The sequence below is a fragment of the Muscardinus avellanarius genome (assembly GCF_963383645.1).
Source record: "Muscardinus avellanarius genome assembly, chromosome: 3".
Lineage (NCBI taxonomy): Eukaryota > Metazoa > Chordata > Mammalia > Rodentia > Gliridae > Muscardinus > Muscardinus avellanarius.
This window is the reverse complement of record NC_137788.1, coordinates 16,352,481-16,380,058: the sequence shown is the minus strand read 5'-3', so window position 1 is coordinate 16,380,058 and position 27,578 is coordinate 16,352,481. Positions and strand designations below refer to the sequence as shown.

General features: G+C 44.6%; 1 protein-coding gene across 18 annotated transcripts in view; it reads left to right on the top strand.

Moving 5' to 3' along the window:
• Positions 1-27,578, top strand: part of EIF4G3 (eukaryotic translation initiation factor 4 gamma 3) — a gene marked incomplete at both ends in the record, with an annotated part of 253,579 nt that overhangs the window by 171,832 nt on the left and 54,169 nt on the right. For 14 of the 18 annotated variants that reach the window (XM_080692029.1, XM_080692037.1, XM_080692033.1 and 11 more), the window contains 7 exons: positions 5,654-5,897; positions 10,779-10,912; positions 12,081-12,200; positions 17,090-17,260; positions 19,026-19,223; positions 25,730-25,876; positions 26,282-26,518. In XM_080692029.1, coding sequence (XP_080548155.1) covers positions 5,654-5,897; positions 10,779-10,912; positions 12,081-12,200; positions 17,090-17,260; positions 19,026-19,223; positions 25,730-25,876; positions 26,282-26,518 — 1,251 coding nt within the window. Of the gene's footprint in view, positions 1-5,653; positions 5,898-10,778; positions 10,913-12,080; positions 12,201-12,579; positions 12,691-17,089; positions 17,261-19,025; positions 19,224-25,729; positions 25,877-26,281; positions 26,519-27,578 lie in introns of all 18 variants that reach the window. The other 4 variants (XM_080692045.1, XM_080692044.1, XM_080692041.1 and 1 more) reach the window with 1 other exon arrangement.

Below are 27,578 nucleotides of genomic sequence, written 5' to 3'. Positions count from 1 at the left end.
GATTTGCTTGTGCTTTAAAAGCTTGCTATGTTAAAGGCCAATTCTGTTTAGTAAATTCTTCTTTAACAGTTTCCTGAAGAAGGTTCACATTTGATCTGTCAATGAGTGTGTCTGTGTGTGTGTTTACTGGAAATTGGACCCAGTTTTATCTACCTCTGAGCTAACCCCTGGGTCTATATTATTTTTTTGTTTTCTAACAGCTAAGTTGCCTCAGGTTCCACTAAACTGGCCCGTAATCGCCTGCAGTCCTCCTGTCCCAGCCTCCCAGGACTGAGATTACAGCTCTGCACCACCACTCCCAGCCAAGAGTCTAGTGGTGTTGAGGGTTCTGTTTGTTTATTTTTTTGGTACTAGGGATTGATCCCAGTGGCATTCTACCTCTAAGCTATACCCCTAGCCTTATATTTTTATTTCAAAACAGGGTCTTGCTCAATTGATGAAAGTCTCACTACTTGCTGAGGCTGTCCTTGAACCTGTGATCCTCCTGTCTCAGCCTCCCAAGTACTGGGATCACAAGAACTGAGCCACCACGCCTGGCTCAGTTTGGTGTTGTAAGTAAACCCAGGGACTGTTGTGGTCCATTCAGACTAGAGTGGATAGGGTTCCATCCTGCTGGAAGAGAAATAATCAGTACATATATTCAGTTCTCCTATTTCTGTCGATCCCTTGAGAGACCCCTTGTCACAGTCTTTGACTCCTAGGTGGCCCCACCTCTTCATGCGGCCTCTCTTTAGTGGGATAGATCATCTGTCAGAGTTTTAGGTGCAGTTTGTACTCTATCAAATGGCATTGCCTTTTCTGTGTTTTACAAGATTTGAAACAAGAATTTCACAAAATTGTATAATGTATTTGTCGTGTGTGTGTGTGTGTGTGTGTGTGTGTGTGTGTGTGTGTGTGTATCTGTGTGGTACTGGGAATCGAACCCTAAGGTGCTTTACCACTGAGTTTCACCCCCAGTCTTTTTTATTTTGAAACATGGTCTTGCTAAATCGCTGAGGCAGATCTTGAGCCTGCTATCCTCCTGTCTTAGCTTCCTGAGTCCTGGGGATTACAGGCCTTTGCTACCTCACCCATCTCTCTTGATTTTTAGTACCATTTATATATCTACATCTCAGATTATTAAAGCTCTTTCCAGCCATGGTGGTGTACACCTAGAGTTTTAGCTACTTAGGAGGATGAGGCAGTGATATTGCTCGAATCTGGGAGTCTGAGACCACTACGGGCAGTATAGCGAGACCTCATCTCAGGCAAAGAAGCGACATCTTCTTGATGCTCTGTATTTAATTATAAGGTTGTATTTCAAGGTTATTATGAATTAATTTAAGTGATAGTAGAGTATGAATTTTAAAAAGTAAGGCTGCTGGTTCACGATTCAATTTCTGTAGATGTTTTTCTCAATGCTTTGAAATGCCTACCTTCTGCCATACTTTATAAAAAGAAATTGTAGACTTTATTTTATTTATGAATTTATTTTGAAATTTTTTGTCTATCTTTTGATAGTTTCCATAAACTGTCTTTTCCCATGGGTGGGTATGTGATTATTTGAATGAGCCATTTATCTGTGCCTAAAAAGCTGGGTGTAGTGGTACTTACCTGTATTCCCAGTCCTTGGGACAGTAGACAGCAGGATTACAGGTTCTAGGAGAGCCTTGGCAATTTAGCTAGACCCTATTTAAAAATACAATATTAAAAGGGGTGGAGGTGTAACTAAAGAGGTAGAATGTACCTGATTTCAGTCCCCAGTACCAAAAAAAAATCTAGCACTGAGAAACCATCTGTTTGAGCCAGACGTGGTAACACAGGCTTGTAATTCCAGCATTTGGGAGGTGGAGACAGGAGGATCCAGGTCTGCGGAGAGCCTCAGCTACTTAGTGAGGCCCTGTTTCAAAATTAATTAATTAAAAGAATCGGCTGGGGGTGTAGCTTGGAGGTAGAATGCCCCTGGGTTCCATCCCTGGTAGCACACAAAAAAAAAAAAAAAAAAAGAAGAAGAAAAGAGGAAACCATCTGTTTGTATAGATAACATTTAAAAATTTATATCTGCTCCATGGTCTCATGTATGGTAGAAGAAAATTTACTAGTATTGTCTGTCATAACACTTATGTAACAAAGTAGTATTTGTAACTTAGGTTTAAGATAGGATACCTAGTGTCATAACTCATCTGGGGTGAATCCCATCCTAGCAATTAGTACATTCTTTTTCATAGCGGTCTGTTGATGCTGTCCTCATTTTTTGGCTCATCCAGCATAAAGTTACAATTAAAGCTCCTCTTCATCTCTGTGCTTGTTTTGGAGGATTCTCTTTAGAGTCTTAGCTTTCATTAAAGAGAGTTAATTTCAGGCCAGGCGTGGTGGCACACGCTTGTAATCCCCGCGCTTGGGAGGTGGAGACAGGAGGATCACGCAGGTTCGAAGCCAGCCGCGCTGGCGTAAGAGACCCTGTTTCAAAAATATAAAATAGGTCTGGGAGTGGAGCCCGGAGGTAGAATGGCTTCCAGGAACCCCAGTACCACCAAAAATTAAAAAAAAAAAGTTAATTTCTAGCATTCAGAGGTTGAGACCGGAGGATTTCAGTTCACGGCCAGCCTCAGCTACTCAGTGAGGCCCTCTGCAACTCAGTGAGACCCTGTTTCAAAATAAAGAATAAAAATCAGGGCTGGGGGTGTAGCTCAGAGGTAGAATGCCCCTGGGTTCCGTCTCCAGACCTGCACACACACACACAAAAAGGTTAATTTCATGGAGAATTTTACATCAAGGATTTTTTTATTTGGTGGTGCTTGTTTTTGTGGTGCTGGGGATAGAATGAGGGGCATTCTACCTCTGAACTGTACCTCTAACCCTATTTTATTTTTTATCTAAAAACAGTCTAGCCAGATTGTCCAAGAGCTTTGCAGTTTCTAAGGGTGGCTTCTAACCTGCACTCTTCCTGTCTCAGCCTCCCAAGTACTGGGATTACGGGTGTGCTCCACTACTCAAGAGCTTGGACGGACCATCAGGAATTTATAAAGATTCTTTTTCAGTACTAAGGATTAAATTTGGGGGCATTCTACCTCTATTTTATCTTTTTAAATTTGAAACAAGGTCTCACTAAACTGTGGAGGGCCTCACAAAGTTGCTGAGTCTGACCACAAACCTGTGATCCTCCTGTCTCTTCCTCCTAAGTACTGGGATTACAGGCTTGTACCAATGCCCAGCCCTCTTTCTTTCTCTCTCTTTCTCTCTTTTCTTTCTCTCTCTTTCTCTCTTTCTTTCTTTCTTTCTTTTCTTTCTTTCCTTCTTTCCTTCTTTCTTTTTTTCTTTCTCTTCCTTGTGGTTCTGGGGATTAAACCCAGGGGCATTCTACCTCTGAGCTATACCCCTATCTCTGTTTTTTATTCTTTATTTTGAACAGGGTCTCTCTGAGTTGCAGAGGGCCTCACTAAGTGGCTGAGGCTGGCCACTAACCTGAATCCTCCTGTCTCATCCTCCCAAGAACAGGGAGTACAAGCGTGTGCCACCATGCCTGGCTTTTCTTTTTTAAGCCTCAGAGAAGACTAACAGCCAATAAGCAAAGCAGATTTTATTTTTAAGACAAGATTTTTTCAATTCTTATTCTTTTAATATCCTAACAAAAGAATATTCCCCAAAGCTTAAAAACCTTTGAAGAATATACAGTTTCATATTATTTACATAATATAGGAGTACAAATTCCAATACCATACAAACATTGCTATGTTATTTATTTATTATTTATTTACTTATTTATTTTGCGGGTCTGGGGATGGAACCCAGGGGCATATGACCTCCGAGCTACACCCCCCTGCCCTATTTTTTATTCTTTATTTTGAAACCGGGTCTTACTGAGTTGCAGAGGGCCTCACTAAGTAGCCGAGGCTATCTGCGAACTGCGATCCTCCAGGTCTCAGTCTCTCAAATGCTGGGATTACAAGCGTGCGCCACCACGCCCGGCTTGTATTTATTTATTTTGCAGTACCGGGGATGGAACCCAGAGGCATTCTACCCCTGAGCTACACCCCCAGCACTATTTTTTAATTCTTTATTTTGAAACAGGATCTCCTAAATTGCGGAGGGCCACTAATTGTGATCATCCTGTCTCAGACTACCAAATGTGGGGATTACAAACCTGCACCAACACGCCCAGCCTCAAACATTGCTATGTAGGAGCCAGGGGTAGTGGCGCAGGCTTGTAATCCCAGTACTAGGGAGGCAGAGATAGGAGAATCTCAAGTTCATGGACAGCCTCGGCTACTTAATGAGGCCCTCCCCAACTTAGTGAGACCCTGTTTCAAAATAATAAAAAATAGGGCTCCGGCCAGGCGTGGCAGTGCATGCTTGAAATCCCAGCTTTCAGGAGGCGGAGACTGGAGGATCGTGGACAGCCTCAGCTACTTAGTGAGGCTCTTCGCAACTCAGTGAGACCCTGTTTCAAAAATTTTTTTAAAAGACTCAAAAATAGGGATGGGAGTGTATAGCTCGAAGGTATAGTGCCCCTGGATTCCATTTCTAGTACCGCAAAAAGGGGGGCTAGGGTGTGGCTCGGAGGTAGAATGCCCCTGAGTTGAATCCCCAGTATTGGGGGGGAAAAAAACTGGGTTTGGTGGCACACACTCCTGTACTTGGGAGGCTAAGACAGGAGAATTAGGGTTCCCAGTTAGCCTCAGGTACTTAGGCCCTCTGCAACTCAGTGAGACCCTATTTCAAAATAAAGAATAAGAGCTGGGTGTGGTGGCGCACGCTTGTAATCCCAGCGTTCGGGAGGCTGAGACTGGAGGATTGTGGTTTGTGGGCAGCCTCAGCTACTTAGTGAGGCCCTTCACAAGTCAGTGAGACTTTGTTTCAAAAATAAAGAATAAAATATAGGGCTGGGGTTGTAAGTCTGAGGTAGAATGCCCCTGGGTTTCATCCCCAGTACCACAAAATATAAATAAAAATTTTTAAAAAGACTAAAAAATAGGGCTGGATGTGTATGTAGCTGGAAGGTACAATGCCCTTGGGTTTCATCCCCAGTACCGCCAAAAAAAAAAAAAAAAAAAAAAAAAAATTAAAACAAGGGTTGAGGGTAGAATTTGGAGGTAGATGCCCCTGGGTTCAATCCCAGGTATACCAAAAAAAAAAAAAAGGAAACATAATAGGAAGGCATGATGTGAGGAGTTGACTGCCGGACTTGAACTTCAATATCTTGTCTTGAGCAGAGCGTATTTTAACTAACAGGTGCCCTCCTGGTAGCACCGAGGCACTTTAAGCTGTTCCCGGAGCGCTCCATTTTGCAGCCAGAGGACAGCACAAAAACACTCTTCTGTGCTCCCTTTTGTATTTGCTGAGCTTCAGCGGCAGGAGGCGGCATGGTCTGGATGTCTGACTGGGACTCCCGTGGCCATCGGGCTCCGGGGATTAGCAGTTCCTTCCACGCTGAGCCTCGGTGCGTTGGGAGTTCATTGGTCACACATTAAAGCGTCTGGTGGCCGTCTGACTTCTCTTCTTTATCCCAGGTGGTGAAATGAATAAACTGATTTCTGAAACCGTCCCATTCTAGTGCCATAGCGGAGCAGACATACTTTTCTTGATTTTGGAGGGAGTAATGGTGGGTCTTTATGTATATTCATTTACATGTGGGAGAAAAAAAATACAACTTGTGTGTTTACTTACGATTTAGCCTCAAGTGGAAGAGCTTTCAGCTGATAGAGTGCTTGAATCTGAACAAGATAAAATGAGCCAAGGATTTCATCCCGAGCGAGAGCCCTCTGACCTCAAAAGAGAGGACGCTGAGGGAGAGAATGGAGAAGAGCCCGAGCCTGTGCGCAACGGGGCCGCGAGCGTCTCCGAGGGCGAAGGCGCAGAGGCCGCCCCGGGCTCCACCGACACTTCTGGAGCCGGGGTCACGGTTCCGCCCAAATCCGGTAAGTTAGCCCTGCCTTGCTGGGTACGGCTTGCTCCGCTACAACCTGCAGCAGTGCGGCCTCAGAGAAAAGAGGGTTCTCATTACGATGCAGGGTTTACACCGCTCAGCAAGCCTGCCGTGCCGACTAGCGACGCCAGACAGCACGCGGGGGGCAGGGGGGCAGCCATCTCTGCCAGCATGGACGAGCAGCTGCCAGGAGGAGTGTGGGATTCGATCAAAGAAATTTAACTTCATTTGTTTTAATATTGTAGATTTTACAGCACCCCTTGACAGTCATTTAAGAAACTTGGGATTTCATTTGTTGACAGAAATTGCTCTGTCGAGCTGAGCGCCAATGTAAATCAGCCAGACGACATGGCTGATTTATGGGGCATCTGCAGTATGGGAGGCCCCGTGACATTTATGGTGAACACTTGGAGGACTTTCATCTCAACACACCAATTCTTTAAACTGCCGGCCTAGGCTGGGTGCAGCTGTGTGGTAGAGCACTGGCCTAGCACGCACAAGCCTTGAGTTTGACTCCAGCACCACCAAAAAAAAAATAGACATTACTGTCAGCCGGGACTTACTTGGAGATTTGTGGAGCGAGCTGATGTGGACATGTGGGGAAAGGTAGAAAGTTTGTGGTAGCTGAAGTTCTCTTCACTCTGCCAAATCTAAAGTAAATTTTACATAAGGTAGGGAGTGAATGTAAAAATAAGCAGCCTCAAAAATAACTGCTGAAGGCAGCACAGTGGCACACGGCTGTAATCCTAGTACCTGGGAGCCTGACAGAGGAGGATCGCAGATTCAACCCACCCCAGCCACTTAGCAAGATCCTGTCTAAAAATAAAGAGGGCTGCTGGGCCTGGTGGCACGCACTTGTAATCCCAGCATTGGGGAGGCTGAGATGGGAGGATCACCATTCACAGACAGCCTCAGCTACTTACTGAGGCCCACTGCAACTCAGTGAGACCCTGTTTCAAAATAAAGAATACAAAATAGGGCTGAGGGTGTAGCTCAGAGGTAGAATGCCAAAATAAATAAATAAATTTAGGAGATTGGGACGTAGCTCAGAGGCAGACTGTTCATGAGTTCAATCCCCAGTACCAAAAGGAAAAAAGAAAGCTCTGCTGGTTTTAACATATTTAATGTGCTATGAAATTTACTTAAAGGGCCACAATGAATATTTTTAAAAGGAAAATGCAAAGCTGGGCATGGTGGCACAAGCTTGTAATCTCAGTATTTGGAAGGCTAAGACAGGAGGATTGCAGGTTTGAGGACAGCTTCAGCCACTTAGTGAGGCCCTCGGCAACTTAGTGAGTCCCTGTTTCAAAATTAAGAATAAAAAATAGGGCCTGGCGTGGCAGTGCACGTTTATAATCCCAGTACTTAGGAGGCTGAGACAGGAGGATTGCAGGTTCACAACCAGCCCCAGCTACTTAGTGAGGCCCTCTACAACTTAATGAGACCCTGTTTCAAAATGAAGAATAAAGAGCCGGGCGTGGTGGCGCACACTTGTATCCCAGCATTCAGGAGGCTGAGACAGGAGGATCGCGGTTCGCGGACAGCCTCAGCTACTTAGTGAGGCCCTCTGCAACTCAGTGAGACCCGGTTTCAAAATGAATAAAAAATAGGGCAGGGGGTGTAGCTCGGAGGTCGAATGCCCCTAGATTCCATCCTCAGACCCGCAAAAAAAAAAGAAGAAAAAGCCGGGCGTGGTGGCGCACACTTGTAATCCCAGCACTTGGGAGGCTGAGACAGGAGGATTTTGTCAGGTTTGAAGCCAGCCTCAGCTAATGAGTGAGGCTCTCAGCAACTTAGTGAGACCCTGTTTCCAAATAAAATATAAAATAGGTCTGGGAGTGTAGTCCGGAGGGTAGAAAGCCTCTGGGTTCCATCCCCAGTACCACCCAAAAAAGGGAGGGGGGGCTGGGGTTTAGCTCAGAAATAGAATGCCCCAGAGTTCAAACCCCTAGTCTGAATGAGTGGAGAATGCAATTAAAATGTCAGGGAATGCCATGTCGTGAAGGGTGTGCACTTAGTGAAGGCTCATTAAACTGCTGGCCGAGGCTGGGAAGCTTCAGTTCTCTATTTTGTCTGGGATCATGAATTTTTTTTTTTTTTTTTTTTTTTTTACTGTGAGTTGTAAGAAATCTAAAATGTCTAAAAACTACTGACCAATATTTTAACACTTTGATATACAGACCGTGTGTGTGTGTGTGTGTGTGTGTGTGTTGCTGAGGATTAAACTCAGGGGCATTCTGTCTCTGAGCTATACCTCCAGCCCTTTTTTATTTTTTATATTTTCTAATTAAAAAAATTTTTTTTTGCGGTACTGGGGATGGAACCCAGGGGCATTCTACCTCTGAGCTACACCCCCAGCCCTATTTTTTTTATTCTTTCTTTTCTTTTTTTTTTTTTTTTGTTTTGTTTTTGCGGGTCTGGGGGTGGAACCCCAGGGGCATTTGACCTCTGAGCTACACCCCCTGCCCTATTTTTTTTATTCTTTATTTTGAAACCGGGTCTCACTGAGTTGCTGAGAGCCTCACTAGGTAGCTGAGGCTGGCTTCGAACCTGAGCGATCCTCCTGTCTCAGCCTCCCAAGTGCTGGGATTATAAGTGTGCGCCACCACGCCCGGCAGGACTCAATATTTTGAAATTGATTTTCATGATCTAGATTTGTATTTAATTGACCGAGCACTTGCAGCCACCACCAATCTTTCTTTCTTCAGGAAACTGAGACATTATTGTCATTTTTGTATTTATTTGCTTAAATTATATTACCATTTAATTTTGCAAGAGAAAAGAATACAATTATAAGCCCCAACTATAAATGGCTGGTTTTTAACTGCCTTTTACCCCTGTGATAAAGTATCTAATAGCAGTAGTTGTTCAAAACACAATTACTATCATGATAAAATGTCAGCTCTTTAATAGATGTGAAAAGGTAATAGCACTTGTGTGAAAACATCTGCAGAATTTTTATAGACCATTAATGGATTTATAACCTACACAATAGGAGAATTCAGTCTACAATTATGATGTGGGGTGTGTGTGTGTGTGTGTGTGTGTGTGTGTGTGTGTGTGTTGCTGAGGATTGATGGAGGGGTGAGTGTCCTACCTCTAAACCTCACCCCCAATATTATTATTATTATTTTATTGCAGTACTGGGTATAGAACCCAGACAGGAGCATTCTACCTCCGAGCTACACCCCCAGCCCTATTTTTTTAGTCTTTATTTTGAAACAGGGTCTCACTGAGTTGCAAAGGGCCTCACTAAGTTGTAGCTGAGGCTGTCCGCAAACCGCGATCCTCCTGTCTCAGCCTCCCAAGCGTGCACCACTACGCCATGCTCTCCCTCCAATACTATCTTACTTCTTATGTTGCAGTAGGACCTTACTGTGTTATACACACACTGGCCTTGAACCTGAGGACCTGCTGTCACAGCCTCCCAAGTGTTGGGGTTGTAGGCATGCTGCCACTGGGCCTGGCTTGGGGCCTGATTTTGACAAGAGTTTTGTCAATTAAAAGACAAAATCAGCCGGGTGTGGTGGCGCACACTTGTAATCCCTGCGCTTGGGAGGAGGAGACAGGAGGATCACGCAGGTTTGAAGCCAGCCGTGCTGGCTTAAGAGACCCTGTTTCCAAATAAAAATATAAAAAATAGGTCTGGGAGTGTAGCCTGGAGGTAGAAGAGCTTCCAAGAACCCCAGTACCACCAAAAAAAAAAAAAAAAAAAAGAAAAAAAAAAGAAAAAGGAAATCAATTAAAAAGTACTTTGCAGGTTAAATTTTAGTCGTTGATGAAAGTGCTATTTAAGTTTATTCTTGTTTTGTTTTTGTGGTTGTAGGGTTTCATCCAGGCGTATTCTACTTCTGAGCTTTGTCACCAGCCCTAATTTCTTATTTATTTGGAAACAGATCTTGCTAATTAACAAAATCTTACTAGCTAAATTGCTAAGGCTGGCTTCAAACCTGTGATCCTCCTGTCGCAGCCTCCCAAGTACTGGAATTAGAGGCAAGCGCTACCACACCCAGCCTCAAGATACTTTTAAGGGAATTAGGGCGTGAGTCCATGAGTCAACAGCCACCTACCCTGGGAGATGCCCTGGGACCCATCCCCACCCGTACCCACCAAAAACACGGTTTAGACTTCATTATTGCAAATGTGCTATTTACTTTTGTGTTTCTCATAAACACTTTCGGGTAAACAGTTTTTTCATTTTCTGAGAAACCAGTGGTTTTTCCAGATTTCTTTTCTTTTCCTTCCTTCCTTCCTTCCTTTCTTTCTTTTTTTTTTTTTTTTTTTTTTTTTTTTTTTTTTTTCTTGTGGGTCTGGGGATGAAACCCAGGGGCATTCAACCTCCGAGCTACACCCCCTGCCCTATTTTTTATTCTTTATTTTGAAACAGGGTCTTACTAAGTTGTGGAGGGCCTCACTAAGTAGCTGAGGCATTTAACCTCCGAGCTACACCCCCTGCCCCATTTTTTATTCTTTATTTTCTTTGAAACCAGGTCTCACTGAGCTGCAGAGGGCCTCACTAAGTAGCTGAGGCTGTCTGCGAACCACGATCCTCCGGTCTCAGCCTCCCGAATGCTGGGATTACAAGCGTGTGTCACTGCGCCTGGCTTTTTTTTTTTTTTTTTTAAACAGAGTCTTGCTTCGGTTGATGAGTCTCTTTACTAAGGCTGGCCATGAGTCTGCCATCCTCCTGTCCCAGCGGCTCACGTACTGAGATTGCAGCCCTGTGTCCCCTGCCTGGCTGCAGGCTGTTTCCTGGCAGTGGCCCATTATTGCCCCTGGTGTGTGTGTGTTTTCATTTGTTTATGAGGAGATGCTTATGAGTACATGCTTGGATGTGCTCTGTATAAACAGTTGTCTCCTACATCCCTTGCAGAACCCTGGAAGCCTGCTGATTCTGAAGGCAAGAAGCAGTATGACAGGGAGTTTCTGCTGGACTTCCAGTTCATGCCGGCCTGTGTGCAGAAGCCAGAGGGGCTGCCCCCCATCAGTGATGTTGTTCTTGACAAGGTAAGCGGCAGGCGCCGAGGAGGCACTGGGCAAGGTGGCGCGCGCCTGTAATCCCAGCACGTGGGTGGCCGAGACGGGAGGATTCTGCTTCCTGGACGGACCACCTCAGCTACTTATGAGGTCCTTTGCAACTCAGTGATACCCTGTTTCAAAATTAAAAATTAAAAAATTGGGCTGGTGGTATAGGTCAGAGATAAAATGCCCCTCAGTTCAATCCCCAGTGCTGCCCAAAAAAAGAAAGAAAAAACAAGACCTAGAAATAAGACCAGAGTCTGTGAAGCACTAGAGGAAGGCATAGGCCCAAAACTCCAACAAATAGCCACAGGCAGAAACGTCCTCAACGAGACCCCCATAGCTCAGGAAATTAAAAGGTTTAACAAATGCGATGGCATTAAGATAAAGTTTCCTACCGGGCGTGGTGGCGCATGCTTGTAATCACAGCCCTTGGGAGGCTGAGACAGGAGGATCCTGTTTCGTGGACAGCCTCAGCTAGTTAGTGAGGCCCTCTGGAACTCAGATTTTTTTCAAAATACAGAATAAAAAATAGAGCTGGGGGTATAGCTTGGAGGTGGAATGCCCCTGGGTTCCATCCCCAACACCACAAAAAATAAAATAAAAAATTTTTTAAATTTAAAAATCTCCAGTGGGTGTGGTGGTGCACACTTGTAATCTCAGTACTTGAGAGGCTGACACAGGAGAATGGCAGATTTGACATTAGCCTTGGCAACTTAGCTTGGCCTTCTGTAACTTAGTGAGACACCGTTTCAAAATAAGAAAAAAAATAGGGCTGGATGTGTATCTCAGAGGTAGAAGGCCCCTGGTTCAATCCCCAGTGCTACAAAAAAAGAAAAATCTTAAAACTTAGCTTTATTTCTCAGATCTCAGAATAGCTTGTCTCATGCCATTTTGTGGTTCCTGAGTATGGAGAGAGCGGCCAGCTGATTGGATGTAGGCTCCCTTGGGGAATTTAAGGCCCAGTCACTCCCCAGGTGACAAGACACCATTGTGGTCCTGTGGCCTGCGCTAGCCCAGGAGAATTGCCATGACTGGTTGGGTTGGGATTGTAATGATTCGCAACCAGTGTTTCCAGTCGGTGTTTTTATTAACTTTCTGGCACCGGATGCTGTAGAACATGTGTGTTCTAAGCTCCCTTTGCTTCTTCACACAGATCAATCAACCCAAATTGCCAATGCGAACTCAGGATCCTCGGATGTTACCTCGAGGACCAGACTTTACTCCAGCCTTTGCGGATTTTGGAAGGCCAACTACTGGAGGGAGAGGCTCACCTGTAAGTGCTTGAGGTTCCCGACAACCGCAGTAGTCAGAAAACTGCCATGGACTCCGTGACAGCCTGTCTAATGGCAAGAGTGTGGCTTTTATGTGTTGATTTCTGTACTCAAGAACAAAACAGGTGAAGACTCTCCTTTCTATCAAATATGAAAGAATCCACGAGTCATTTTTACTTGAAGATGCTCATCTGCATTAACTTGGTCTTGTTTTTTCTTCTTTCTCTTTCCCCCCACATTTTCCAATAGGAATAATCTGCAAATAAATTTAAAAGTAAAGCCAGCCTTGATGAGATCCTTGCTTGTTTTGAGGTGTCCTGGTGTACTAGAGGTCTCTGATGGTATTTGCTAATCGTCATCTCTTTGTCTTTGTTCCAACAGATGTGCAGAGTGCAGAGCAGGCACGGATTGCCAATTCTGGAACAGAGCAAAGCCCCAAGCTGCACTCCTCTGGCGACTTCTCACCCACCCCTGAAGAGCCTGCCTCCTGGGGTGCGCTGAATCCTTTTTTTTTAAACAGTAGTCTATCACGTTATAATATTTTTTCATTTTGCTATTCTTTCTTACTGTAGGTTGTCAAGTCAAAGTGTAAACAATTGCCATCTATAAACAAATGTACTGGTAGACTGCAGATTGCTGCTACACCCCGAGGCAGGCTCTTCAGCGGTGGACGCGGCGTCACCAGTGGAGTCACGCTGGGGCGCTGCGCTGTGCGGGATTGGGCAGGCTCTGCCTGCTCCATGCTTCCTAGATTTGCAGAAAGCATGGGGCAACGTTGCCGATGATGTGAATATCTCATTTCCCTTACCTTAGAATGGCATGAAGGACACTTAACCTAAAATCTGAAGAAGCTTAGCATTTGATGTATATTCGCAAGCGGTTCATTTTATATTTATAAAAATATTTTTATATAAGGTGACACTTTTTATTTCTCCATCACCTTTTTATTCCTGGAATGGCAACTTTTGAAACCTGCTTTGAAATAAGACTACAGTATCTGAAAACGTATGGTACTTTGTGGACACTTAAAAGTATTTGACTATTGGCCTGCAACTAAACACTGACTGAAAGTACTCGAATGCCCGCAGTGTACTGGAGGCTCTGTAAACCGCGTAGAAAAGCCCTCGGCCTTGAAACGTGCTGTTTACGAGCATCGCCATCCCCGCTCTGTGCTTACAGTTTAACCCTTTATTTTCTCCAAGTGTTAAAATTTTTCTAAATCTTCAGTTGTCTCACAAAAAAGTCTTAGAAAGCAGCTTTCTAGAAACCGTGGTTCTCACGTTTTTCCAGCATTATTTTCCTTCTAGATTAAATTTAAATTTGGAGAATGTTTGGTTTTTGCTTATACCTTTGTTTTGCCAACATTTGAAATAATGTTGATGCCATTTTGACTACTCACTGGTTAATAGAATCTGTGCTTATTCTATTGTTCAACTTTGTTCATATGTCACGTTCAGAAAATATGAATTGCCATGTCTCCGCCCTGAATGTACATTGTCACATTTCACTACTAGCTTGCTATTCATTATTCTCCTGATCATTAGTTATAGAAAAAATACTGTGACTTGAGAATAATTTTAAAACTTTGGAAGTAGGAAGTGAATTTTTATTTTACTAATTTTTATTTATTCTTGTATGTGGTATTGGGGACAGAACCCAGGAACAGTCTGCCTCCAAGCTACAACCCCAGTCATTTTATCCTTTATTCTGAAACAGGGTCTCACTATTTTGCAGAGGTCCTCATTTTAAGTATCTGAGGCTATGAGCCAGGCATGGTGGTGTACTTTTGTAACCAAAGATGCATACAATGACTTTTACTTAATTTTCTTTTCTTTTTTTGGTGGTACTGGGGTTCCTGGAAACCCTTTTACTTCCGGGCTACACTCCCAAACCTATTTTTATCCTTTTTTCAATTTGGAAACAGGGTCTCTTAAGCCAGAGAGGCTGGCTTCGAACCTACGCGATCCTCCTGTCTCCACCTCCCAAGCGCAGGGATTACAAGCGTGCGCTGCCACGCCACGCCCGGCGTAATTTTCTTTTCATTGTGGTCTTTAAAGGACAGGTCAGTAGGCAGGCCCTGCTGCACACAGTCCTGCGTCCACTCCCCTAGCTAAGACATTCTCCACTTAATTTGCCCTGTTACCTTGGTAATTACAGACGGGCCTGTCGTAAAACACACAAAGTCTCACAGAGTGCCTAAAACACGCTGTTGGGAAGGAAAACACTCAGCCCTGCTCGCTGTAGTTTCTAGTTTAACCGCTAATCATTTTTGCCAGTTATCCATATTGGCTTGTCATTATCGCCCAATTATATATAAAGTCTCCCAGATACACTCCATCGTATGGCTTAAGTTGCCATGACTTTTTTAGTGGAAACTTCCCTACAACATACTTGTTAGAAAGTATTTTAAGAGCCAGGCGTGGTGGCGCACGCTTGGAATCCCAGCATTCAGGAGGATCGTGGTTCACGGGCAGCCTCAGCTACTTAGGCCCTTTGCAGCTCAGTGAGACCGTTTCAAAATAATGAATAAAATAGGGCTGGGAATGTAGCTCGGAGGTAGAATACCCCTGGGTTCCACCTCAGTACTGCAAAAAAAAAAAAGTGTTTTTAGTGTATAATAATTGTACCATACACAGATACACAAATATGTACCGATTATCAGGCATCAGTGTCCTTTGCTGGGCAGTATGTGTACATCCGTTGGAAATACCCAGAAGGATAATTTCTCTAGAATTTTGGCTTTGTTACTATGTCAAATTCCTTGACAAATGTAATGTTATTTTAATAATAATCTGTCTGTGACATCACAGAAAATGCTCCAAAAGATATGTGTGACGAGGAAGCATGAGCCCGGCATGGTGCTGTACTTTTGTAATCAAATATGCGTACGGTGACTTTTACTTAATTTTCTTTTCATTACACCCAGACACATTTGACTTGACAAATTTTTATGTGCAAATGCAGGAATCAAAGTAAATGTCTTAATGATAAAATTGTTTACTTGAGCTATATGTGAGCATTGAAAAAGATGGTAAGCTCTACAAGTCAACATTAATGCAACCTGTAACCCAGGTTTGGTGGCACACACCTGGAATCCCAGTATTTGGAAGGCTGAAACAGGATTATCACAGGTTCAAAGCCAGCCTCAGCAATCTAGTAAGGCTCTTAGAAACTTAGTGAGACCTTCTTTCCTAATAAAAAATAAAATTGGTCTGGAGGTATAGCTCAAAGCCAAAAGGCCCCATACCCCTGGATTCAGTCTCCCTCACCACCAAAAGAAAAAAAAAAAAATCCTGGATTATAAAAACCAGGCCATACTTGGTTTACCACAATTTTCTCTCCTCCTCCTCCTCCTCCTCCTCCTCCTCCTCCTCCTCCTCCTCCTCCTCCTTCCGTCTTTCGTCCTTCTTTCTTCTTCCTCCTCCTCCTTTTGTGGTACTTGGGGTTGAACCAAAAGTATTTTACTTCCCCAGCCCCCTTTTTAAAATGTTTTGTTTGGAAATAGTGTCTTACTTGGTGGCTGAAAGTCTCGCTATATTGATGACGAGGCTGTCCTCAAACCTGTGATCCTCTTGTCCCAGCCTCCAAAGTACTGGGATGATAAGCATGTGGCATCTTGCCTGACTACTGCAGTTTCTTAAAGGCATTGTTTGGTCTACTCTCCAATATCATAGTCTTTCTCATAAATGTTTGTTCATTTGTTTTGATGGTTCTAGGGGTTGCTTCCAGGGGTGCTCTGACCTTACTAAGCTACACTCTCAGTCCTTTTCATTTTTTGTTTTGAAATAAGGTTTTGCTAAGTTGCCCTCACTAGCCTCAAACTTGAAATCCTCCTGCCTCAGCCACCTGAATGCTACGATAACACCGCGTCACTGTGCACAGCTAAGCCCTTTGGGGTTTAGCAACTGTTGTTTTTTTTTTCAGAGAGTAATTATGGTCATACTGTGAAAGTCATGTTTTAGTATTTCTAACCCCGTGGTATGTAGTGTGTGTCATGCTACAGAGAATTTTAGTGCTGAAGCTATATTTGCATCTTACTCTGGAAGTATAAACCCGTAGTTGTTTTTTGTATTTGCTTTTGTTTTGTTATTTGTGGTACTGGGTGTTGAACCCAGGAGCGTGCTACCTCCAAGTTACCTTCCCAGCCCTTTTTATTGTATATCTTGAAACAGGGTTTTGCTGAGTTGCTGAGGCTGGCCTTGAACTGCAATCTTCCTATCTCAACTTCCCAAGTACTAGGATTACAAGTGTGCAACACGCTTGCCTGGCCAGAAAACAGTTTTTGAAGCAGATTTGTAACTGATAACTACTACATGTGAATTTTTGTAATCATTAGAAGTGACCAGCCCAAAGTTCCACAACTAGTGAAATGTAGAACTTTAGATGTTTAGTCTTTCCTGTTAGAAACACTTTTTTTTTTCATCACTCTGTCCCATTTAGGGCCTCAGGATCAAACACTGTAGAGGTCATTGAGTGGTGGTGCACATTTGTAATCTTAGTACCTGGGAGCTGAGGCAGTGAGACAGGATCACAGGTTTGAGGACAGCCTTGGCAAGTAGTGAGATTCTCATCAAACTAACAAAAAACTATTTTTATTTTTATTATTATTATTATTATTTTTTTTTTTTTTTTTTTGGTGTGTGGTACTAGGGGTGGAACCCAGGGGCTTTCTACCTCCGGGCTATACTCTCAGACCTACTTTATTTGGAAACAGGGTCTTCTTTTCTCCCAGCATCTTAAAAATAGATCTCATCTAACCTCCACACCTGATATGAAATACGGAGCTTCGGTTAGGGATGGGTTTTCTTGTTCAAGTCTTTCTTGGCTTGAACAGCACAGCAGACATAGTACGTTACAATTCCTCTGAATAGATATGTTATTCTTGCCCTAGTTGTCAAACGTTGGACCACGGAGATCTCAACCTGGCCAGAGAAGGGAGCCCAGAAAGATCATCACAGTTTCTGTAAAAGAAGATGTGCACTTAAAAAAGGCAGAGAACGCCTGGAAGCCCAGCCAAAAGCGAGACAGCCAGGCTGAGGACCCTGAAGACATTAAAACCCAGGTGAGAACAGGAACGCATTTTAATTTGTTTAACTTGCTGTTTTGCTTCAATAATAGTTAGATAGATAGAAGTTTAAGATTACTCTTTTTTTTCTATTAAAAGTTTTATGTTAAAAGCCGTCATGGAAGCCAGGTATGGCGGCTCATGATTGTATCCCAGCATTTGGGAGGCTGAGGCAGGAGGATTGCGGTTCGCAGACAGCCTCAGCTACTTAACAAGGCCCTTTGCAACTCAGTAAGACCCTATTTCAAAATAAAGAATAAAAAACAGGGCTGGAGGTGTAGCTCAGAGATAAAATGCCCCGGGGTTTTATCCCCAGTACTACAAAGAAAAGAAAAAAATATATAATTATAATAAAAATAAAAGCCATCATGGACGCCAGATGTCTGACTTTTTTTTTTTAATGGTACTGGGGGTTGAACCCAGGGGCATTTTACCTCTGAGTTACATCTCGGCTCTTTCTATTTGTTGTTTTTGAAACAGGGTCTTGTTAGATTGCTTAGTTTTACGACTTTGCTGAGACTGTCCTCACACCTACAGTCCTCCTGTCTCAGCCTCCTACATACTGGGATTACAGGGATGTGCCACCACCCCTGGCTTAAGGCTGTTTGTTGCTTTAGAAAGGACTGTGATAGAATTTACTATATCTAAATTTTTTTTTATCTATTTCTAAATAAAGAAATTGTAAAAGTATAGTAACTGATCTGAAGGGCACATCCGTAGTTTAAAAGCTTTTGATACATGTTGTCATATTGGCCTTAGAAACGTCTCAGATGAAAGCCGGGCGTGGTGGCGCACGCTTGTAATCCCCGCGCTTGGGAGGCTGAGACAGGAGGATCGCGCAGGTTCAAAGCCAACAGGCTGGCTTAAGAAACCCTGTTTCCAAATAAAATATGAAATAGTTCTGGGAGTGGAGCTCAGAGGTAGAAAGCCCCTGGGCCTGGGTTCCATCCCCAGTACCACCAAAAAAAAAAAAAGAAATGTCTCAGATGAGTCAAAGCAAGGTGGTGTGAAGGTGGTGCGCACCTGTAATCCCAGTACTTGGAAGGCTGACGTTTCAAAGCCAGCACACATTAACTTCAAAGAGACTTTGTCTCTAAATAAAAAATTAAAAAAAGCTCAATGGTAGTGCGCCCCTGGGTTCAATCCCTACTACTGCAAAAAAAAAAAAAAGATTCCTAAATGAGGGCTATTCGGTGGTAGAGCATGTGCTTATAGCATGCACCACGCACTGTATTTAGTCCCCAGCACAGAAAAAAGAAGAGAAAGAAAGAAAGAAAGGAAGAAGTAGATGATGTTCCTACCAATGACATGTGAATATACTTAGTTCCTAGAATTTTCATTAGTAGTCAAAAGAAGGTGGTATAATATATATTAGCTGTTAAAATAGATAGGTTTAATTATTTTTCTGACTAGTCCTTGTTCATTCATTCATTTATTTATTTTATTTTTGTGATCCTGGGGATTGAACTCAGGGACATTTCTACCTCCAAGCTACACCCCCAGCCCTATTTTTTATTCTTTCTTTAGAAACAGGATCTCACTAAGTTGTGAAGGGCCCGACAAGTAGCTGAGGGTGGCCATGAACCTGCAATCCTTCTGTCTCAGCCTCTCAGTGGGACTACAAGACTGTGTCACCACGCCCAGCTTTCAGTCCTTGTTAATAAATTGAGAAGTTGAACTTAAAAAATGTATTTTTAGATATAGAAATTCCTTTAATGTCAGAGCTACTTGAACGTTCATTTCTCTTCTGTGACCCTTCTAGGACCTTTTTAGAAAAGTTCGAAGTATCCTAAATAAACTGACACCACAGATGTTCAACCAGCTGATGAAGCAGGTGTCAGGCCTGACTGTGGACACCGAGGAGCGGCTGAAGGGCGTCATCGACCTGGTGTTCGAAAAGGCCATCGACGAGCCCAGCTTCTCGGTGGCCTATGCCAACATGTGCCGGTGTCTAGTCACGGTAAGAAGACAGGGAGGAGTAAAAGCAGAGCCCGCCCAGAGGTAGACCCTCCCACTGAACGTGCTGCCCGAGGTGTAGCGCCTGCCCATGCGGTGTCCTCTGACTGAGTAAAAACATCTTGCTTTATTAGACTGTGGCACTTCTGGAGGGGGACGGAGACGAGACTGCAGTGGGCATGCGAGGTGGTGTCCAGTGTGAGGAGGACTGAGTGAGGGTCCCATGAGTAACGCGGGACTACACAGCTGTAGCCGTTGCCCAGCATTTGTGAGGCCCCAGGTTCTACCCTCACATCAGAAAAAAATAAACATATGAATAAATTAACAATGTGAAATTATTGTCATGGGCAACCAATTTTTGGTACTGTGTCTTCTCAGAAATAAAGCATGCTATCTGAGCATGGTCACACACCTACGTTTAATCACAGGTTTTGTTTTGTGTGTGTGTGTGTGCGTGTGGTACTGAGGATGGAACCCAAGGGCCTCCTACCTCTGGGCTATACCTCCAGACCTTTTTCTGCAGTACTGGGGATGGAACCTGAGGCCATTCTACCTCCAAGGTATACCCCCAGCTCTATTTTTACTCTTAATTTTGAAACAGCGTCTCACTGAGTTGCAGAGGGCCTCACTAAGAAGCTGAGGCTGTCTTGAGAACTGCAGTCCTCCTGTCTCAGCCTCCCAAATGCTGGGATTACAAGCGTGCACCACTACACCGGGCAACTATTTTTTTTTAATATTTTATTTGGAAATAGAGTCTCACTAAATTACTGAGAGCCTTACTAATCTGCTGAGGCTAGCTTTGAACTTGTAATCGTCCTGTCTCATCCTTCCAAGTACTGGGATTGCAAGTGTATGCCGCCACGCCCAGCCTTAATCCCAGTATTTTTAAGGCTAAGACAAAAGGATCTAGGTTCAAGGATAACCTCAGCAACATAGTAAGACTCTCATTAACCCAGGTGAGACAAAGACAAGATAAAAATGGCTGAGGGTGTGTAGCTCAGAAGCAGACTGCCCCTCAGTTCAAGTTCAAACCTCCAGTACCAAAAAAAAACCAAGAACGTATCCCAGGAAGATTTAAGTCTGAAGCAGCAAGCCTGGCATGATGATGGTTTCTGTCACTAACTTTGAATTCTCAACGTTCTCAGTTGCTGAGGGCCTCACTAAGTAGCTGAGGCTGGCTGTGAACCTGCGATCCTCCTGTCTCAGCCTCCCAAGTACTAGGATTACAAAACATGTGCTGGGATTACAGGTGTGCACCATCATGCCTATTTCACGAGTTAGCATTTCTTTTAGGAGAAACATCTTCAATGAAACATCTTCAATGAAAGACTGTGCTTAAGCTGGGCATGGCGGCGCACGCTTGTAATCCCTGCACTTGGGAGGCTGAGACAGGAGGATCACGGTTCACAGACAGCCTCAGCTACTTAGGCCCTCCGCAACTCAGTGAGACCCTGTTTCAAAATAAAGAATAAAAAATAGCACTGGGGGTGTAGCTTGGAGGTAGAATGTAGAATGCCCCTCGGTTCAATCCTCAGTACCACAAAAATATTAAAAAATTAAAAATCTGTCCTTAAATATAATTGCATTTAGATTATGGGGACTTCAAACTGTTGTGCTTTTGTTTCTACCATACTGAAATTAAAATTCCCCGTGTTAGTCCCCTCTAGAATACGAGCTCCCAAACGTTGGGCCTTTTTCTTTTGTGCTCACTGCTTAATTCCTAGAGTAGCGCCTTGCACGTATCGGGCTCAGACCATGTTGTGAGTGAGCTCCAGGTGCCTGAATGAATGAGCAACCAGCATAAAAACTTCCTGTGATGCCCTAGACTACGTCTGCTGTTATTGATGCTGCTGTTTGTGCATTTGTGTGTGGGGTGGATGCCAGGAATTGAACCTCCAGGACATCTTACTCTTAGCTACACTCCCAGCTTATTTTTTTTATTTTTAATGTGGATCATATTGAAATGGGCGTACATTCAGACTGCAACCCTGTTTGCTGAGGCTGTCCTGGAACCAGTCATCCTTCTGTCTCAGACCTCAAGTACTGAGATCATAGGCCTGCGCCACCACGTCCAGCGACTGCGTCCAGCCTTTTTACGACGCTCCTCCGTTCGCACTCACTGGAATGTCTTGTAGATAGAGGGACTGGCACTCAGTGATAGAACTTGCCCACATTCACTTAGCTAATTAGCTGCGGCAAAATTCTTAATTTTTGGTGACTCAGGGTCTAGTGCTATTTCAGGTTCAGTGTTTTAATCACCCCTGTTAAAGCTTACTTAACTGTGACTTATTAAAGTGCTTCCACAAGGCCACATGTGGTGGCACGTGCGTGCATTCCCAATATTTGGGCAGCTGGACAGGAGGACTTCAGGGTCAAGGCCAGCCTCAGCAACTTAGCAAGGCCCTGTTTCAAAATAAAGATTTTTAGGCTGGGCGTGGCGGTGCACACTTGGAATCCCAGCATTCAGGAGGAGGAGACTGGAGGATCCAGTTTGGGACAGCCTCAGCTACGTAGTGAGGCCCCTCGCAACTCAGTGAGACCCTGTTTCAAAAAATATAAAGAAGGCCGGGCGTGGTGGCGCACCTTTCTCGTCCCCGGGCTTGGGAGGTGGAAACAGGAGGATCGCGCAGGTTCAAAGCCAGACGTGCTGGCTTAAGAGACCCTGTTTCCAAAAATTTTTTTTAAAAAAGTAAAATATAGAAATATAGGTCTGGGAGTGTAGCCCGGAGGTAGAAGGGCTTCCAGGAACCCTAATACCACCAAAATAAATAAATAAATAAATTATATATATAGAGAGAGGGGGGGGGAAGGGAGGGGAAGGGAGGGGGGAGGGAGGGAGGGAGGGAGGGAGGGAGAGACAGCGCACTCACGCGCCCTGGGCATGGTGGTGCACTATTGTAATCCCAGCATTTGGGAGGCTGAGACCGCAGGATCGCAGTTTGCAGACAGCCTCAGCTACTCAGGCCCTCTGCAATTTAATGAAACCCTGTTTCAAAATAAAGAATAAAAAATTGAGTAGGGGTTGTAGCTCGGAGGTCGCCCATGGGTTCCATCCCCAGACTCACAATAAATAAATAAATAAATACATAAATAAATACTAAAATATAGGACCAAGGGGTGTATCTCAGAGGTAGAATGTCCCTGGGTTCCATCCCCAGCACCACACATACAAAAAAAAAAAAGCAAAAACAAAATAAAGATTTTTTTATAAAGCACTGGGGGGGGGCTGTAGCTCAGAGGTACAACCCCCCTGGGTTCAATCCCCAGTACAATAAATAAATAAAGTGCTTTCACAAAATGTCTCTCACTCAAGGGTGTTCCCCCACCCCACACCCCCCTTTTTTGGGGGGGGTGGTACTGAGGGTGGAACCCAGGGGCTTTTTTATTCCTGGGCTATACTCCCAGCCCTATTTTATACATTATTTGGAAACAGGGTCTAAGTTGCTGAGAGCCTCACTAAGTAGCTGAGGCTGGCTTCCAGCCTGTGACCCTCCTGTCCCAGCCTCCCAAGCACTGGGGTTACAAGTGTGCGCCACCACGCCCGGCTGGCTGTTCCCCTTTGGGACACAGGTACTTGTTTTAGATGTTGAGAGTGACCACTGGGCTCCCAGGACTGCCCTCGTGTGTGCAGCACTTAGGTAAACCTCTTGACTGTAGGTCTCCGCAGAGCTCACCCTTCCTGTTGAGTGTAAAGTGTAACTGCGCCTTCTGTGCCGGGCCTCCCGCCTCGTCTCAGTCATGTATTTCTGTCATCTCATCTTCCTGACTGTGGGGCGAGGTGGGAGTTTAATTTTGGTTCTTTGCACTGTGTGACAGTGGCTCGATCCTAGAATAGGCATTCTGCCTGGTCAGACAGCACTTCTTGAAGCCTGACAAGCTCCTGAGCCCCTTGTGTGGCTGTGAATAGGCCCCTAGGAGACCACCTACACTCGCTTGTGTTTGTGCAGCCTGAATCTCAAGCAGGAATGGATTAGCTTTTTCTTTCGTGTGTGGGGGTTACTGGGGCTGGAAGCCAGGGGCCGCCTGCCTCTGGGCGACACCCCCAGACCTATCTTATGTTGTATTTGGAAACGGTCTAAGTTGAGCATCACTAAGCTGCCGATCCTCCTGTCTCCGCCTCCCAAGGGCGGGGATTACAAGCGTGCGCCGCCACGCCCGGCTCAGCTTTTCTATATTTTTCTAAAAAAAAAAACCTATTTGATAAATTTTCCCTTTTTAGTTAGTATTTCTGTTATTCATAAATGTGTAATATAACATCTGGTTTCTCCATTGATTAGAACTAGATAAATAATCTCCCAGAAGTCATAGGGAATGTATGAGAGGTGGCATCATACGTTCTAGGGTAGACACACTACAGCACCGTAGTCTTCAGTTTTCAAGAAGTGTCTCAATTAGTAGCCGTCCGCTAAGCCATAGGGTAAAGACCATTTATTCGTTTTAGAACTTTGGGGGGTCCAACTTTTTTTTTTTTTTTTTTTTCTAATTCTGGTTTATCCCAGAAGCACTCTACATTCTCAACTCCTTTTTAAAAAACTTCTTTTGAAGCGCCGGGCGTGGTGGCGCTTGCTTGTAATCCACGCGCTTGGGAGGCGGAGACAGGAGGATCGCGCAGGTTCAAAGCCAGCCACGCTGGCTTAAGAGACCCTGTTTCCAAATAAAAATATAAAATAGGTCTGGGAGTGTAGCCCAGAGGTAGAAGGGCTTCCAGGAACCCCAGTACCACCAAAAAAAAAAAAAAAACCTAGAGACAGTATCTTGATAAATTGCCTGGATTAGCCTCTAACTTGTAGTCCTCCTTCTTCATACTCGGAAGTATATAGGATTACAAGCAAACAGGCTTTCTTTCTTTTTTTTTTTTTTTTTTTTCCTTTCTTGTGGTACTGGGAATTGAACCCAGGGACATTCTACCTCTGAGCTATACCCCCAGCCCTATTTTTTATTTTATTTTATTTATTTATTTATTTATTTATTTGGTGGTACTGGGGTTCCTGGAAGCCCTTCAACCTCTGGGCTACACTCCCAGACCTATTTTATATTTTCATTTGGAAACAGGGTCTCCTAAGCCAGCGCGCGCGGCTGGCTTCGAACCTGCGTGATCCTCCTGTCTCAGCCTCTCAAGCGCTGGGATTACAAGCGTGCGCCACCACGCCTGGCTTAGGGAGAGGGATTCTAAAGTAGCCATTTGTTTGGCAGACTTTGAAGAACTAGTGTTTTGTTTGTTTGTTTGTTATGCGCTACTGGGCATGTAACCCTGGGGCATTCTACCTCTGAGCTATACACCCAGCCCTAGTGTTTTATTCTTTTTATTTTTTATTTTTATTTTATTTTTTTTGCGGGTCTTGGGATGGAACCCAGGGGCATTCTACCTCCGAGCTACACCCCTGCCCTGTTTTTTATTCTTTATTTTGAAACAGGGTCTCACTAAGTTGTGGAGGGCCTCACTAAGTAGTAAGGGTGTCTGCGAACCGCGATCTTCCAGTCTCAGCCTCCCAAATGCTGGGATCACAAGTGTGCGCCACCACGCCCAGCTAGAAGTAGCATATTTTATTGAAATAACCAGGAAATTTAGTACTATGTATTGATAATCAAAACAGTTATTGGCATTACAGTGTTAGGATATTTTCTTGAGAAAATATATTTAAAAAATCTGACTTTTTTCTAGAATAAGGATCTCATCTACCATAACAGTTCTCTTGTCATGAAATTCTCTTCTGTCTTATGTCATTTCTGCTTGTTCCTTTAAAGCAAAACGTTGCCAGGCGTGGTGGCGCTCGCTTGTAATCCCCGCGCTTGGGAGGCGGAGACAGGAGGATCGCCAGGTTCAAAGCCAGCCGCGCTGGCTTAAGAGACCCTGTTTCCAAATAAAAATGTATAAAATAGGTCTGGGAGTGTAGCCCAGAGGTAGAAGGGCTTCCAGGAATCCCAGTACCACCAAAAAAAAAAAAAAAAAAAAAAAAAGCAAAACGTTTACTGTGGTATTTTTGTGTGGAATGGGGATAGTAGCCTTTTAGAGTTGTAAAGCACGGGATCAGCCGGGCATGGTGGCGCACGCTTGTAATCCCCGCGCTTGGGAGGCAGAGACAGGAGGATCGTGCAGGTTCGAAGCCAGCCGCGCTGGCTTACGAGACCCTGTTTCCAAATTTTAAAAAGCTTAAAAATAGGTCTGGGAGTGTAGCCCAGAAGTAGAAGGGCTTCCAGAAGCCCCAGTACCACCAATAGATAGATAGATAGATAGATAGATAGATAGATAGTAAAGCATGGATCATACATGTAATGAATTTCTAAGTCAACTGTGGCTTGGCCATAAAAATCATAGTACATTTGTTGAGGAGGACGTGTATCTTTATGAAATTCAAGACATCTTACCATTGACTCAGGAAATGCCTGAAGCTAAGTTGTACACCTCTTGTAGAATGCTCTACCTGTCAGCATTCTTTTGCACAATAAAAAGCATAGATATTGTTCATGTTTCTAATCATGTTGCTTCTGCATTTTCCTATTTGGATGCAGCTGAAAGTACCCATGGCAGACAAACCGGGTAACACAGTGAACTTCCGGAAGCTGCTACTGAACCGCTGCCAGAAGGAGTTTGAGAAAGATAAAGCAGATGATGATGTCTTTGAGAAGAAGCAGAAAGAACTCGAAGCTGCCAATGCTGTAAGTTCTTTCACAGAAAGACAGTATATGTGCGCTGTGAGTATGGTCAGTAGAATTTTCTCTCTCTCCCTTGAGAGGAGCCAGCAGCCCTTTTCACATGCAGAGGCACCATGTTGATGTTCAGGAGCATGCTTTGTTCCTCTTAGAGCCAAGCGTTAGGACAGCTCAACCCTCCCGTCCAGGTGTGGGATTCAGCCTAAACCTGAATTTCGGAGAGGTCTGGATTCTAGAAACCTCAAGTGGACACCCTGGGGTGTCCCCCGGAAGGGCTGAGGCGTAGGCCACAGTGGCCATGTCAGATTCCCAAAGGGAACTTGGCCCCAGGAGAGTGAGGCCTGGCGGTCTCGGGGTCTCTGCCCGGTCCAGCAGCCGCGTCACGACGCCGTTACTCCCCGTGTCCACCAGCCCGAGGAGAAGACGCGGCTGCACGACGAGCTGGAGGAAGCCAGGGACAAGGCCCGGCGCAGGTCCATCGGGAACATCAAGTTCATCGGCGAGCTCTTCAAACTCAAGATGCTGACGGAGGCCATCATGCACGACTGCGTGGTGAAGCTGCTCAAGAACCACGACGAGGAGTCGCTCGAGTGCCTGTGCCGGCTGCTCACCACCATCGGCAAGGACCTCGACTTCGAGAAAGCGAAGGTAGCGGTGCGCGCTTGGCGGGGCTCTGGGTCAGTTGGCAAAAGAGGCTTTTTTGCAGCCTAAAAGTATTAACATCGTGCCCCAACTGTCTCTACCGTTCATTTTCTTTTGCCCGCTCTCCTCAGTCTTTGAAAGACCGTGTTCTTGGCCTCGTTTGCTCCTAAGCCATCTGCAAGCCGACTTTTGATTGTTGGGATTCTCTGCCCTTCTATTCCCTCAAGCATATCATAAGTGGAGCAGATAGCATAGACGAGAGGAGTGCCGCCGTGAGCCAGGCCTGGCGGCGATACAGAGACACAGGATACGCACACTTTCTTAAGTGTGACACGACTAACCAAAACACATGAAGTCCCCGAACATAGTACGACTCAGGCCAGCCTCAGCGACTTAGTTAGACCCCGTTTCTTTCTTTCTTTTTTTTTTTTTTTTTTTTTTGCAGTACCAGAGATGGAACCCAGGGGCATTGCACCTCTGAGATATACCTTCAGCCCCATTTTAGTCTTTTTCTATTTATTTTTTATTTATTTTGGTGGTACTGGGGGTGGGACCCAGGGGCTTTTCTACCTCCGGGCTACATTCTCAGACCTATTTTATACTTTATTTGGAAACAGGGTCTCACTAAGTTGCTGAGAGCCTCACTAAATATGCTGAGGCTGGCTTCGAACCCATGCGATCTTTCTGCCTCAGCCTCCCAAGCGCTGTGATTACAAGTGTGCGCCACAATGCCTGGCTAGTCTTTTTTATTTTTGAAACAGGCTCTCACTGAGTTGCAAAGGGACTTGCTAAGTAACTGAGGCTGCCTGCAAACCACTATCCTTCGGTCTCTACCTCCCAAATGCTGGGATTACAAGCATGCGCCACCACGCCTGGCCTGAGATTTTTTTTTCTTCCCAGTACTGGGGATGGAAGCCAGGGGCATTCTACCTCAGAGCTACATCTCCAGCCCTATTTTTTTTGTGTGTGTGGTACTGGGGTTCCCGGAAACCCTTCTACCTCTGGGCTACACTCCCAGGCCTATTTTATACTTTTTTATTTGGAAACAGGATCTCTTAAGCCAGCA